This window comes from Centroberyx gerrardi, chromosome 10 (assembly GCF_048128805.1).
Source record: "Centroberyx gerrardi isolate f3 chromosome 10, fCenGer3.hap1.cur.20231027, whole genome shotgun sequence".
Classification (NCBI taxonomy): domain Eukaryota; kingdom Metazoa; phylum Chordata; class Actinopteri; order Beryciformes; family Berycidae; genus Centroberyx; species Centroberyx gerrardi.
Genome location: NC_136006.1, coordinates 2,185,891 through 2,200,245, shown reverse-complemented (window position 1 = coordinate 2,200,245; position 14,355 = coordinate 2,185,891). Strand labels below are relative to the sequence as shown.

Genomic DNA, 14,355 nt, shown 5'->3' with positions numbered 1-14,355 from the left:
GTAAACAATTGATACGAAGGTACACGCATTAATAGCCGCAGAGCTCTCATTGAAGTAATTTAATATAATTGACTAATCAAAATAATTGACTAATCATAAGAGAAATAAGTCAAACAATTTATTAAATTACTAATTAAAATGTGTCAATTAATTACATTTATTAAACAAATTATTTTTTAAATAATAATCAATTAATAATTATTATATATGTCATGCTGTGGCTCCTTACTTTTTATGCGTTATATTTTGGGTTGCTGTGGTTTGGAGTGTTTTGTTAATTTATTTGCATGTTATATTTTGAGTTGCGGCGTTTCTTAGGTTGCAGTGTTTAGTTGCATGTAATGTTTTGTTTTGTTATGTTTTTTGGATTGAGTTTGGACAGACACAGCTGACCCCAATACAAACTGATGAGGCAGTGGGACATTGGCATTGATGGCCAACCGGACTGGCCAATCAACAGCCTCATGCTGGCTCCGTGGGCCAGTGGGGCAGCGGAGGGGGGGTCTTACTTGAACTGCTTTCCAGATAAGCCGGAAGAGAGGGCTAAGAGAAGCGGCTGACAGGTGACAGCATCGAGAGGCTGCATACGGTAGAGTTTCGCACACGTAGAGACGGCAAGACCCTCGACTCTTCTAGGCTGGCCTCGCTTACATGCTTTTAGACATTTGGAAACGTTTAAGAACTTTTATGTGTTAATCTTTTAGCCTCTTGCATTTTTTGAACATTTTACAGACTTTTATCTTTTATCCCGTTTTGGGTTTTAACAATTCCAAGGCCTTGTTTTTTATTTGTTATATTTGTAATAAACATACGTTTATGCGCTAACTCCCCTAGTCCTGGGTTACTAAGCACCGCTCACCTCTCGTGAAAAGAACTTGGGATATGATTATCGGTTGGTGGTCAATTTGTCAAGTTCCACTGCAAATGTAGTGACCAGCCACCTTTATTACATATACGTTTCTGTAATCCATAAATAATCACTTAATTTATAATTTAATTTGCAAATTGGCTTTTAAAAAGACATTTACATTTATCCTTTCGTTTTTTCATTTGCTTATTCATTTTCCTATTCCTCTTCCATTACATAAATGCTTTAACCCGAACTCTAACCCTAACCCTAACCACACATATCGAGAGTGCCATGCTAATAATAATACAGAAGAGAATCTGCAGAGATGTGTCAGGATCTCCCATTGGCCACCTGCTGCTGCTAACCTATGCCATGAACTGTATTACTATTAGTACACAGCAGTGAGGAGTGTGGGAGTGGTGGTTAGATCCCTTGCGGGCAGTGCAGCTCCTGGCTGGGGCACCCATGTAGTATCAGTGGTACAAGTGATGCCCTCAGTGGTACAACTTTCCTTGGTCAGAGGTACCTGGTAAGGGAATGGTCACACAGCGGCTAGTGCCTGGCCCACACATAGAAGGCTTTAATAGATAGTGTAACAAATGAGAGAGTCTGCACACAATTTCAAAATTCTAATTCATTTATTCAACTAAGGAGAGTGATGATTTGGAGAATCAGTAGTGTAATGCATGAGTGGATGAATGGAAAGTGGAGTGTAAGTGTTGTATAGTATGAAAACCAAGGAGTCAAACGAAAGGTAAAGTGCTAACCATGAGGAGGTGGTCGAGGCTGCCCAGAATGAGACTGAGGCCTAAGGTAGCAGGCCTTCTATACTCTTTAGCCACCCCTATTTCCCAGGTGCACCCAGTTTGCTCTGACAACCCACCCAGCTCTGTCTACCTGGCTCCTGTAGAGAAGAACAAACACAGGCAAAGAAGAAAAACCAGGCAGACAGATGGGTGGGCCGTCCCACTTCCAGTCCAGCGTCACTCCCTTCAACCAGCTCCACCATCTCCCAACTCAGCAACTTTGGTACCTATAAGAAGCAAATTAAGAGAAGAGAATAGGGGAGAACAGGCCAAAGAAAACAAGACAGAACAGGACAGACAGAAAAGAACTTCAAGGCAGCAATGCCCTGGACAATGCATCAGCCAAGACATTCTCTGAACCTTATTTATGGCGTATGTCCAAGTGAAATGGCTGAAGGAAAAGACACCATCGCATAAGGCACTGATTTGTATTTGGAAGTATGTGGGTTATGATCTGTATATACCACTAGTGGTTCTACTCCACCCCCTATATAGACCTCAAAGTTCTGTAGGGCCCAAATCAGAGCTAGTGCCTTTTTCCACAATGGTGTAGTTCAACTGATAGGAATTGAACTTGCACGAAAAGAAACTGACTGGATGGTCGATTCCTTCAGCACCAGTCTGCAACAACACCGCTCCAGCTTGCTTGCATCCACCTGCAACTTAAAGGGGTCACCCATATGTGGAGAAGCCAAAACGCATGAGTTCTTTTTTGGTGGTTGGAGTGGAACTGGTCAATAGTCATGACTTTGGCTCTCACAGGACAAACCTGACCCTGATCAACAACTTTACCTAGGTAAGTCATGTAGCACTGGCAAACTCACACTTCACCAGGTTTACTGTTAGGCGTGCCCATGCAAGACAGTCAAACAGAGCTTGGATGAGCTGCAAGTGGTCTTCCCACGTGTCGCTGTAGATGACGACATCATCTACATACTGATACACCCTGAATTTCCCCAAGGGGATTAATAAAGTGCTATCTTATCTTATCTTATCTTATACACTGCACATCCCTCCAAACCAACAACCACCCAATTCATCAAGTGTTAAAAAGTGGCTGGTGCATTACGCAAACCAAACGGCATGATGGTTTCAGAATACAGACCTGAAGGTATTATAAATGCAACAATGTCTCAAGCACGTTTGGACAAGGGGACCTGCCAGTAACCTATCAGAAGGTCAAACTTGCTGACAAATTGCGCAGAACCAACCTGATGAATACAATCCCTCCACACGAGGAAGCGGATAAGAGAACAGCTTTGTGATCTTATTTACCTTGAGAAAATCTGTGCATGGCCTAAAGGTGTGGACACCGACAAATGGCCAAGCAACAAGTCCTACTTTCTAAGCGACTCAGAATTCTTGAGTCGACCCTGCATAATGCAGTCATCTGGGGTGTTTACGTCCCCTTTGTCACCTTCTGCCACCAGGTCCAGAGGAGATGATGCTTCCACTGAGGCCGCCACCGCCACTGGCTTTACCTCCCCTATAGAACCACATAGGAATGGGAAAAAAAAGGTTTCAGCAAATTGACATGGCATAGTTGTGTAGATCTCCACCAATCCGGATTAGAAATCATGTCATTCTGGTCAGAATTATTAATGCGTGTTGGAGAACAGAGTAAGGCCCCACAAACCTCGCCTGAAAAGGAGAACCCACCAAAGGTAGAAGTGCCAACACTTGATCACCCAAACTAAAAACAAGTTTTTCTGCTTGGCGGTCGGACCGATGTTTCATCTTCTTCTGTAAGGCCTGCAAGTTTCTTTTATCCATTTACCAGCTTCATATAGCCGCCTTTTGAAACCATTAACATAGTCTATCAAATTTATTGGTGGTGTAGGTGTTTTCCAGTCGTCCAAACCATAGACTGTAAAAAAGAGATGGACGTAGTGAGTGTGACATCACCCATAGGTTTCTGAAGGGTCATTTTGAAGCCAAAAGTTGGGGTCTACGAGCGGCGCCATGTTGACATTTTTTGGAGCCGGAGCAGCCAGAGCAAAGCCGGGGATTTCCCATAGAGCCTGCTATTGGTCAGTGATTGGCGACCTGCGCGATCACTGGAAAGGCGACCTGTCAATCACTCGTGAAACTACCCCGTTTTATAACCGTTATATCCTGTTAATGACGCAATTATTTTGAAAATCGCCATACGGACACATATTAGCAGAATAAAAATTAGCTACTGAGACCATAATCTCTTGTCAAAAAAACTTTATTGACTTTATATTTTGAGTTAGAAGTTGGGCTGTGGTTGACTTGAATGCAGTTGGGCGGGATTTAGAGTCTTTTTGGAGCCGACCCTAGTGGACGTTAGAGGAAGTGCAGCTTTCAGACACTTCCTTATTGGCTTCAAAATTTACCCGTGGTTTTGGCCGCTTGGTCCAAACACGACATCATTTGGGCTAAAGCCAGTACTTTCTTGCGTCACCTCTCTAGCCGGCCAACATCAACCAGGGCAACTCTTCGTCCCAATCATGGTTAAGTTTGGTACAATAAGCACGAAGCAGTGATTTCAGGGTTTGATGGAAACGCTCGATAGTTCCCTGACTTTGCGCATGGTAAGCAGTAGATTGTGCATGTTTAACACAAAGTTGTTTCTAAATTTCTGCAAACGTGTGTGAGGTAATATTTGTTCCCTCCATCACAGTCAACAGGTACACGCTACCCGCTTTAGACTTTGGCAAAGGGCCAACACAATCAATGAGCAAATGTTCGAAGGGTTGACTAACTGCTGGTATAGGATACAAGGGGGAAGGCTTCATGGAGTGGTTAGGTTTACCGGTGAGTTGGCAGGTATGACACGTTTTGAAGTAAGATGATATGTCCTTTTTTAGCCTGGGCCAGTAGAAATGACATAGATACCTATCATACATTTTCTTAACACCCAAGTGACCTGCCATCTCATCATGAGCAGTCTGCAAACCCCATTTCTGAGTTTAATTGGACCCACAATTTGAAAAATAGCATCCCCAACAAATCTGTCTGCCGTAAGTCAGTTTATATGGAAACTAGCCCAACGGTACACATAAAAAAACGTCAAAAACTTGAGTAGCCTGTCTTGACAGTCTCCCCTGTCTGCGCTGTAACAGCGCTCCAGGAGAGCCTGTCTGAAACCACTGACTGAACTGCTATGGGACGTAACTTTGACCAATCATACTAATGGGTAGTAGTCAGGGAATAGCGATGAGCTGGGTATGGGGGGATTGGTTGTGTACATGCACTGACAAAATAGTAATGTAGAAATGCATTGTAGTTCTATAAAGAAAGGGACTGAATGTGCAATACATGTTCCTGATATATTGAAGTCCAAATCCTGTATGTATTCTGCATGGCAACAGAAGTCCCTGCCAGCTATAGAAGTTTAGTTTCCTTTCCCCCAGATTAGACAGTGAGGAATAGGACTGCACATTCTTGACTATAATAATAATTCCCATTATTATTCTGTCATCCACATTAGTATGAAAACAACCTGTTACATCAGAGTTGGAAAGAGAGGAGGGGGAAATGAGGAGAGGAGATATGAAGAGGAATCAGAGAGAAGAAGGGAAGAGAAAGAGAAGTCAGATGAGAGGAGTGGCTGAAATGGGAGAGAGAAAAGATGAGTAGGGAGGAAGGAGGGATTGGGAAGAGAGGAGGAAGGCAGCAGAAAAAGTGATGACAATTGAGATGAAGAGGATGATGCAAATAGCGAGGGAGGAAGGAGGGACATCAGTCTCCAAGAAAGAGAGAAAGAGAGGGAGGGAGAAAGGGAGTGACAAACAGAGAAGAGAGAGATAAATCAGCTGTATGATAGAGAGTTTTAGTCAGAAAGCTGCCAGACCTCAGCAGCTTCTCCTCTCCTCCTCTCTCTCTGATGATGGAGACCCTGGAAGGAGGTGAACTCTGCTTTCCACAGCTCCTCAACACTTCCTGCAGGAAGCAGAAGCATCCTCTCTTCAAGGTCATGCTCCTCTACATTCTGCTGTCCTCCATCTCTCTGCTCACTGTGGCTCTCAACCTGCTGGTCATCATCTCCATCTCCCACTTCAAGTAGAGATATACTTCTCAGCATAGCCTAAAATATTTGTATATTTCTAAACATGAACAGTTAGACATGCCAGAAGAAATGGCTTTGGGCTAGTACATAGAAGTTGTCACATCTAGTCCTTTGATGAGTATATTATTGTACTACTACTCCTACTACTGCAAGTAATACTATAACATTTTTTTTCAACAGCCAAGATACTATTGATGATAACAATATGTTAAACAATGATATTCTCCCACTCCAGGCAGCTCCACACCCCCACCAACCTCATCCTCCTCTCCCTGGCTGTCTCAGACCTCCTTGTGGGCCTCCTGCTGATGCCGGTTGAAATCTTATTCATAGGGGCCTGCTGGTTTCTGGGGGACTTCATGTGTGCTTTGTCTTCATTTGTGGCCCTTATCATTACCTCTGCTTCAGTAGGAAACATGGTGCTCATATCAGTCGACCGCTATGTGGCTATTTGTGACCCTCTGTGTTACCCCACCAAAATCACTCAGACAAGAGTTAAAATCTGTGTTTGTCTGTGTTGGGTCTGTCCTGCTTTCTTTGGCAGTCTCTTTCTAAAGGATTTACTGAGGCATCCAGGCAGCCATAATTCCTGCGTTGGAGAGTGTGTGGTTGTTATTAACTACATTGCAGGAGTTGTTGACCTTGTTTTTAACTTTACTGCTCCCATAACTGTCATCATAGTTCTGTATATCAGAGTATTTGTGGTGGCTGTGTCTCAGGCTCGTGCCATGCGATCCCACATTGTGGCTGTCACACTCCAGCGTTCAGTGACTGTAACTGCTAAGAAATCTGAGATGAAAGCAGCCAGGACTCTTGGTATTGCCGTAGTTGTGTTTCTAATATGTTTCTGTCCATATTACTGTGTCTCTCTTGCAGGCCAGGATACTGAAATCATTGGTTCATATTTTGCGGACTGGCTGTTGTATTTTAACTCCTGTCTAAATCCTGTGATCTATGCCTTTTTCTACCCCTGGTTTAGAAAATCTATTAATCTTATTGTTAGACTTCAGATACTGCAGCCTAACTCCTGTGAGGCCAACATAATGGGACCTTTTCTATGAAGCAGGGATGTATTTGTTCATATTGTTGTTGAGTCGGTGAATTCAAAAGGTCAAAAGTCTGAATCATTAAAAAAACATACTCCCATTTTTATGTCATATACTGCATATGTACAGTATAAATATTGAAATCCTCATGAATCATGTTCACTATCAGACAGTCTGTGTCTCCCTCTGCTGTTCATTGTCAGTACTTCCATCTAGAATATAACCTGCCATCCTTGCATTGTTCATGTTGTGGCCTTGACATTTATGTAAACACATTAGACCTTTAGCTGACTGATTCAGTGTCCTTTTCAAGGTCACTTCAACAGGACATGTGGCTTTAGATGGATATACTTTGGCTGTTAAAGGGATTGAACCTGTGATCTTTCAGTTACACACAGTCTCTCTTACACTGCCTTGGAATTTATGTACATAATATTCAGTTGTAGCTCAGGATGATTTCATTCTATTTTTAGACGTTCTTTAATTGTTGTATTTTCCTCTGTGTTTTTGTTCCCATACTCCCAGTCCCAGTCATAAGCACTAAGAAATGTTTCAGTTTCATGTAAGATGTGAATTCGGTACAATATTAAAATATTGTTACATTACAAAGGTAATTGTAAAGACACAGATTTAGTTAGTCTTTTCTTTTACACCAGAATACCATTTCTTGTTTGAAGGAAAACTTATTTGTTGTCTGCATGCAGCTGAATAGGACCAACAGCCTTGTATTCCTTTTATTCAGATTTTAGTAAGAAATTAAAAAACATAATTACACTCTGATTCTCATTGTCCCAGTTACAGTCAGTAGCATCATGAAAAGTTTTGCGGAGTTTTTGGAGTCCCAAGTGTGCCGTAGAAATTATTATAGGGTAGTAACATGATTAATTATCAGTAATTATTAAAAGAGAAATAACTAAAACAAAATTTTAAACCCATTAATTAAAATGTTTTAAATGACCATTTAATAAAAGTATTTATAAACTGATTAATTTTGTATACTTGTATATACCTACCTATTGCTACCTATTGTAATATGTATTTATGGAGTAAGTCCTGTATGTGAATTATATCTGACATTCTTCTATAAGCCAACCTATTTCTTCTTAGTAGATAGTATAACAATGTTTGATCTATTCCTATGATTATCTGTATATATATTTTTTTATGGGTTGTTTATTTCCTTGTAGGCGTCTTGGCCACAATATGGCTAATGGACTGATTCCACCCATCAGCCTCATTCCTGAGGCTACCACTAATAGGTTGGTTGCCTATTTAGAGCCAACATGAAAAACATGGAAGTAGTGCTGATGATGGTCTGAGGACCAAAACGTTCACCTTTTTTCTCACTTAGTCACTTTTTTTCACTATGTAAATAAATCATCTATTTTTGCATCCAATGAGCCTCAACAGTTTGTGTCAGTGTGCGGGCTTTTTCTGATTACAATGGACTGTTATGCTGGCCTCTCACACCTGACCCACTCCTTGGTAAGCCTTGAGTCAAGAGCGTAAACTTTTTGATAATATAAACTGATTAATTAAAATGCTTTTAAATGGGCCATTTAATAAAACAATTTATAAAACAATTAAATAAATGGACAACTAAATGACTGAATTTATAAATCAAATCGCAAAATACTTTCTAAAAAGACATTTAAAATTTGCCTTTCATTTGTTCATTTGCTTATTCAGTTTCGTATCCTTTTTCCTTTTCACAAATCATTTTTCGACCAAGTTTACCATTAGAATGCGTGTACCTTGGTATCAATTGTTTTACTCATTTAAGTGCAATAAATAAAAGAGCGATTAAAGTTACACTAAGTGATTTTTTCTGACCACTAGAGGGTGATAGAAACCTCAACACATTTTGTAAACACACACAGCAAAGCTACTGGGCGACGGCAGCCCTTAAGGACAAACCGTGCATAAAGGCTAATGGCTTTTTTGCAGGTGGATCGCTGGGTAAGCAGACTGTATCCCACTGGAAGCTGCCATTAGAGGGGTGGCACATATTGGGGTTCACTAGATTGTATATTCCCCTCGATGGTCATGGTGCCTAGCAGGGGAATGGCCACACGACGGCTGGTGCCCGGCCCACACATTGGATGTTCACTAGAAGTTTCAATAGTATATTCCTCTTGATGGTCAATGGTCAAATATAAATATATGTTGATACACATCCTGACTTGGCTTGTGTTTGTACAATTGCTACGAAACTTGCTGAGCTCCTCAGTAATAGCATTTGGAACATTCCTACCAAGTTTCATTCCAATAGGCCCTTTTCACATCGTCATGGTAACAGCTAAACCGGTGCATTACAACTTCCTGTGGCAAGTTTTGTGACTTTTTTTTGCGACTTATTGACAAACCAATCCAACAAAAACAACAAAATTGTAATGGTTACTAGTACTAGATACATAATGTAACAAATAAAAAATTTTGGGCAGGTTGTGGAGCGATTTAGTGAAGGACAGAGCTGGCAACAGGAAGTTGTAATGCACTGGTTTCTCAATGCAGAAGCATTGAGAAAGAGCGTGAAAAGGACCTACTGGTGAAAGTAAGGCCGAATGCCAACGATAATAACCAAGTCTTTCATTGTCTTCCATTGTATTAACAAGTCAGCCACTGAATTACACTTCCTAAATACTCATTATGGCACACTTATCAACTGCATAATATTTCAAAATGACAACTTTAAGTTATATAATACACTGATATCAATGAGGCGTATCCACTTCCATTGTATACATAGGCATTGTTTACAGCAGAATCTTGAGAGACGTGTTTCTTGTTTTCTTCTTCTTTTTCATATTGGAGTATTATGCACAAACCCCTACAATCACTGCTTGCGGCTCTATTCTTGTTTTATTTTTTGGTTTGGTTATTAAATGCTTACTAAATCATGGAAATATGTGCCTGATTTTAGTCTGACTTGCTTAAACTCAGAACTACACAGCATGCGCTCCGTTTGCGTATCCCAGTTGCAGCTCAACAGTTTAAGCTGCTACAGCAGCTCCGTTATTGGTCCGTCTGCGGTCTGCCCGGTCTGTTGCGTGTATCTACATTTTACCTGTGTAAGTGAACACAGTTATCTAGATTTGCTTATTGTTCCATAAACAACTCAAGTTGTAACGTGAGGAACATTAATGTATCATAGAGGATACTTATGTCACTTTTTTTGAGAGTGTAGGCGTAGGTTGCCAAATAGAAGCTTCTCAGCGGCTCCGTGGATTACCTCATCTCCAACATTTATTTAAGCGACATTGGTTCATGTATCCTCTATTTTGTTAACTAGCATGGTGATAAATGACTACAATAAGCAAAATATTGGCATTTATATACATTTATATGGCTAAAATACGGAACAGACGGATGCGTTGTCCGTCAAAAATAGAAGTCATGCGTATCTCCGATCCGACTCCATCAGCAGATCCGTCAACCTGCTGCAGCTGCAGCCAGTGCAGCAGGTTGTTTTCAAGCACACACACAAGGACGTACGAGCACACCATGAGCACGGAGGAGACACAGTACACAGTGTTGTGTGGAGAGGGAACTGTTACAGGTTGTTCTATTTCACACAGGCTTCGCCCTCTAACAGGGCTCTATTGGCTTACGGCCGAAATACATGGGACACGGACGCGACGCGTCACGTAGGCGGGGCGGAGCGGGGTTTTTTACCTGCTACACAGACTCCGTCTTTGTAGCGTGTGGTTGCGTGCCAGCCGTGGTTTTCTGAAGAGATATCAAGTTGAGTTTTGCCAAGTGATAATGCAGTTGGTTATGCAGGGTTTGGAAGTGTAGGCTATATTAACTGGTACTGAATTAACTAGATCGTTTTAACTACAGGATCATGGATACACATTGATTTGATTGATTTATTTTAATGTGCAATGTAAAAACACCCACAAGGTTGCTCTGCTGCGTCACATTGCCTCTGGTACAATGAGGTATTTATTTTAATCATTTTTAACCAGATTGTACTCGTTTTTTACACAGTTCTATGGAGTTTTTACCTGTTTGAGGGCCGCGTAGCCGCTTGGAGCGTATCCCGAGCGTATCCCGTGGCCTAGAGGCGAGCTGATTGGTTGAAATGAGCAAATATGTGTTGTAATTGGTCGGAGTAATGTGGGCGTTAGCCAAGGGATATCTTCAAATCTGATTGGCTGGAGTAGAGTCAGCGGGAAAAAAAACGCCATTTGTGGATCAGTTTGCCCTTCTTGCTGGTAGCATTGTCTCAAAAATAACAAATAAATGCAAGCGATTCCACAAAAGCGCAAGTGATTCCACAAATGCATGCAAAAAACATATTTGTGAACCAATTATTTTGTTGTTGTTATTATTATCGTTTTTCCTCTCTGCTCTCTCAATAACCATGTTGGCATTAGAAAGAAACACAACTAAGTTTGGGAGAGCAATGGAACAAAAACCTGATTGTAATGTTGACTGGAGAAAACTGATGGATAAAACGGGACACGTATTAATACTGGAGAAGGTTTTGATCAGTGCAGAAAAGTAAAATTATAGAAAACATTTTGTACTGATGCAGACGTAGCATTCTTCCTACTTGAATAGTAAATTAGCTTGCTAGCTAGCTAGTTGAAAATTCTAGTAAATGACGTGCCGATGGGTGAACTAGCTGGTATGGTTACCTGAAACAACTGCAACTTAGGCCGTCAGTCAAATGAAGGGGCGGGAACTTCCACTTCCTTTTCAAGCTGCTGCACTGAGATCCTTGTAAACATTAAAAATTAATACTCTCTGGGTATTAAATTTATTCAACATAGTCATTGGGGTCTAACAACATACTTTATGTCTGTACAAGTGAAATTATGAATGTAAACAAATCCATGTTGTTTATATAGAAAACTCTGTTGTTCATCTTTAAGTCCTTGGTTGACTAGGGGTGTGATCACACCTGCAGTTTGTTTTCTTTGGTCCAAACCCTAGTTAAAAAGTTTACTTTGTAACATTTCTGTATTTGGTTCGTTTAGGTTCACACTGCCCAAATGCAAGCGGACCAGGGCTTGTAAACAAAAGTCACATGGACTCACAAGTAGCTTGTTTATTGGACAGAGTTTTGGTAACCTGTCATCCCGTGAGATTATACATTTTGGCATCCAGGGAGTGGCAAGTCAAAACAAATCCAAAACATTAACTACAAAGTTGTCTGTGCTCGCCATAATTTACCATCCCTGAGCCCTGTTCCATAAAGCGAGTTTACCAAATAAGCCAGGCTTCTTTCGGTTAGTCTGACTCATTTTCTGTTGATTCGGTTCCATAAAGCAAATTCAACATAGTTCAAGCTCAGTTACTATGGCAACTTATGCTGGGAAACTAACCTGGTCCGGGGCAGGCTAACTGTCAGGCTAAGCCTGAGTTGTTGCTTAACCAGAGTTCCTGTAACACTGACCCGACGGGAAAGCCATGATTTTACCACTGACTTTCTGGCGTGCTGCCATATTATTTTACTTTATTAACCACTATCAGTCAAAAAATTTAAGTATATTTAGTTTTCACCTGCTGCCACGTTCTTTTCTCCCCACTCAAGTTGTTGCTGTTTAAAAGTTCATTCATCAAATATACATAATATATACGTATATATTAAACGAGTGAACATGTATACATTTGCAGCCTTGAGGTTTAATATCTATGTATTCTTGTATAAGATATTTTAATAACCTACAGGTTTTCTGTTCTTACTAACTGTTTGAATGCATTGTGCCCAAGATTTAATTTGGTTGTATCAAAATATTTTATTACATTTTAACTTAGTTGCTACTTACGCATTCAATTGATCAGCCATTTCTTGCCAGGCTTTCTCTCTTGTTTTGTTTATGGCAGCTGTATTACCTTTTTTGGTTATTATATGTTTCATTTCTTCATATATTTCTACTAATAAGCGCCGCTCGGTGGCCGTGAACATCTCCGCTCTCTCTTTACCGTTGCTTTTTGCCATGGTGTATTGATTTGATCCATGTTCGACCTCTCGGGCTGCTTAAGAATGGCGTGCACACGCAATTATCTTGACTACTTGAACCTGTCTCGAATTAGTCTGATTGCGTGAACTTGAATTGACCTTTATGGAACCGCTTTAGCCCCGACTGATTTGTTAGGTTCATTCAAGTCAGGTTTTGGATTTTAATCCCCACTTTTCTTAGCATGCTTTATGGAACGGGCCTCTGGTTTTCATACCAGGTAAGAACACGTGAAGAAAAGGACACACTGAGACCTATTGGTCAGGAAGTCCACTATACAGCCCACATTGTTGAGGTCTAAACCAAGATGTGACATCAATTTCTCCGGCTGTGGGGCTAGATAGTGTTGGAAGCAGAGGAGAAATCTATAAACAACATCCTAGCGTGGGATTTCAGGCCCTCCAGATGTTGGTAGAGTAGATGCAATAAGGTAAGTATCATCCTCAACTCCTCTGCCAGCCTGATAAGCAAACTACACAGGATCCAGAGAGTGCCTAAGTTCACACAAAATATGTTCCTTGAACAGTTTTTCAAAGGTTTTCATAACCAAAGATGTTAAGGCAATTGCTCTGAAATCATCCCAGTGCAACCCAGTTGCTGGGTTGCTCTTTTTTGCAACAGGAACAACAGTAGCCTGTTTCCACAGCTTGGGTACTCTCTGAACCTCAAGAGACCTCATAAAGATGAAGTGGAATATGCCACTGAGCTGTTCAGAGGAGGACTTGAGTATTCTCCTACAAATTTTATCAGGACCTGCTTTTCCTTGCTTTTGTCCACTTTAACTTCTCAGTTACATCCTGCACAGTGAAGTGTATATCGGGAGGAGCTACGGTATTTCTTGCATACCTCGTTTATCTCTTTACTGAAATTATGGCAGTCAAAGCGAAGATAAAAACCATTAAGCTCATTTGCAAGATGAATATCAGAATTAAAACCATTCAATCTGATAGATCGACTACCTGAGTGGTCATGTGACTCAGTCTTGACCCTCATGCCCCTCCAAGCACACCTAGGATTACTGCCACTCATCTGGGTTTCAATTTTATATTTGTACCTCTGCTTTGCCTTTTGGATTTCTGATTTAGCTTCTTTCTAGCTTCCCTCACAGCATTCAAATTACCCTCCTGGAAAGCAGGACTGCTGTCTATCAGATGTCAATATCCATCTTTATACCTATAAAAGCGTATGGATCAACGGATCAACATACTCATAAAACCATATGTTTTGAGGTTGTTTCCTGTAGTTGGTACGATTACGTTCTCACTTGTAACAAACCGCACTACAGTCCGCTTGGAACAGACCGAGATTTGCTTTTTCAGCCGTCTCGGTGTGGTTACTTGGTGCGCACCCGAGTTCGACTGGTTCTCGCCTACCTAAACGAACCGGACTAAAGGAGGAAACGCTCTGTAGTTCACTTGAAGCGGTCCAAACATTCTTGGTGTGAACACTCCCTAACTGACAACACTCTTACAGACTGGATCCTCTAAATTTCAGAGATATTTTGATTGAACTTCAAGTAATGATTTTTACAACTCTGTTGTTCAACATTAAGCAAGAGTTGCATCATGTGTTGAAGTGAGGAGGCTACATCATGTGTTTGTTTGAACTTGTGTGTTTTTCTTAACACCTCTGATTGGAGTGATAC

General features: G+C 41.0%; 1 protein-coding gene across 1 annotated transcript; it reads left to right on the top strand.

Annotated features, from left to right (window-relative positions):
• Positions 1-5,599: 5,599 nt before the first annotated feature.
• On the top strand, positions 5,600-6,753 carry LOC139913429 (trace amine-associated receptor 13c-like). Its single transcript, XM_071901442.2, has 2 exons — positions 5,600-5,685; positions 5,928-6,753. The coding sequence occupies exons 1-2, from the start codon at positions 5,600-5,602 to the stop codon at positions 6,751-6,753; spliced, it is 912 nt and encodes a 303-aa protein (XP_071757543.2).
• The last annotated feature ends 7,602 nt before the right edge of the window (positions 6,754-14,355 follow it).

Coding starts and splice junctions, on each gene's coding strand:
- LOC139913429 (XM_071901442.2), top strand. CDS start 5,600: ATGCTCCTCTACATTCTGCTGTCCTCCATCTCTCTGCTCACTGTGGCT. Junction 5,686..5,927: donor ATCTCCATCTCCCACTTCAA/GTAGAGATATAC, acceptor CTCCCACTCCAG/GCAGCTCCACACCCCCACCA.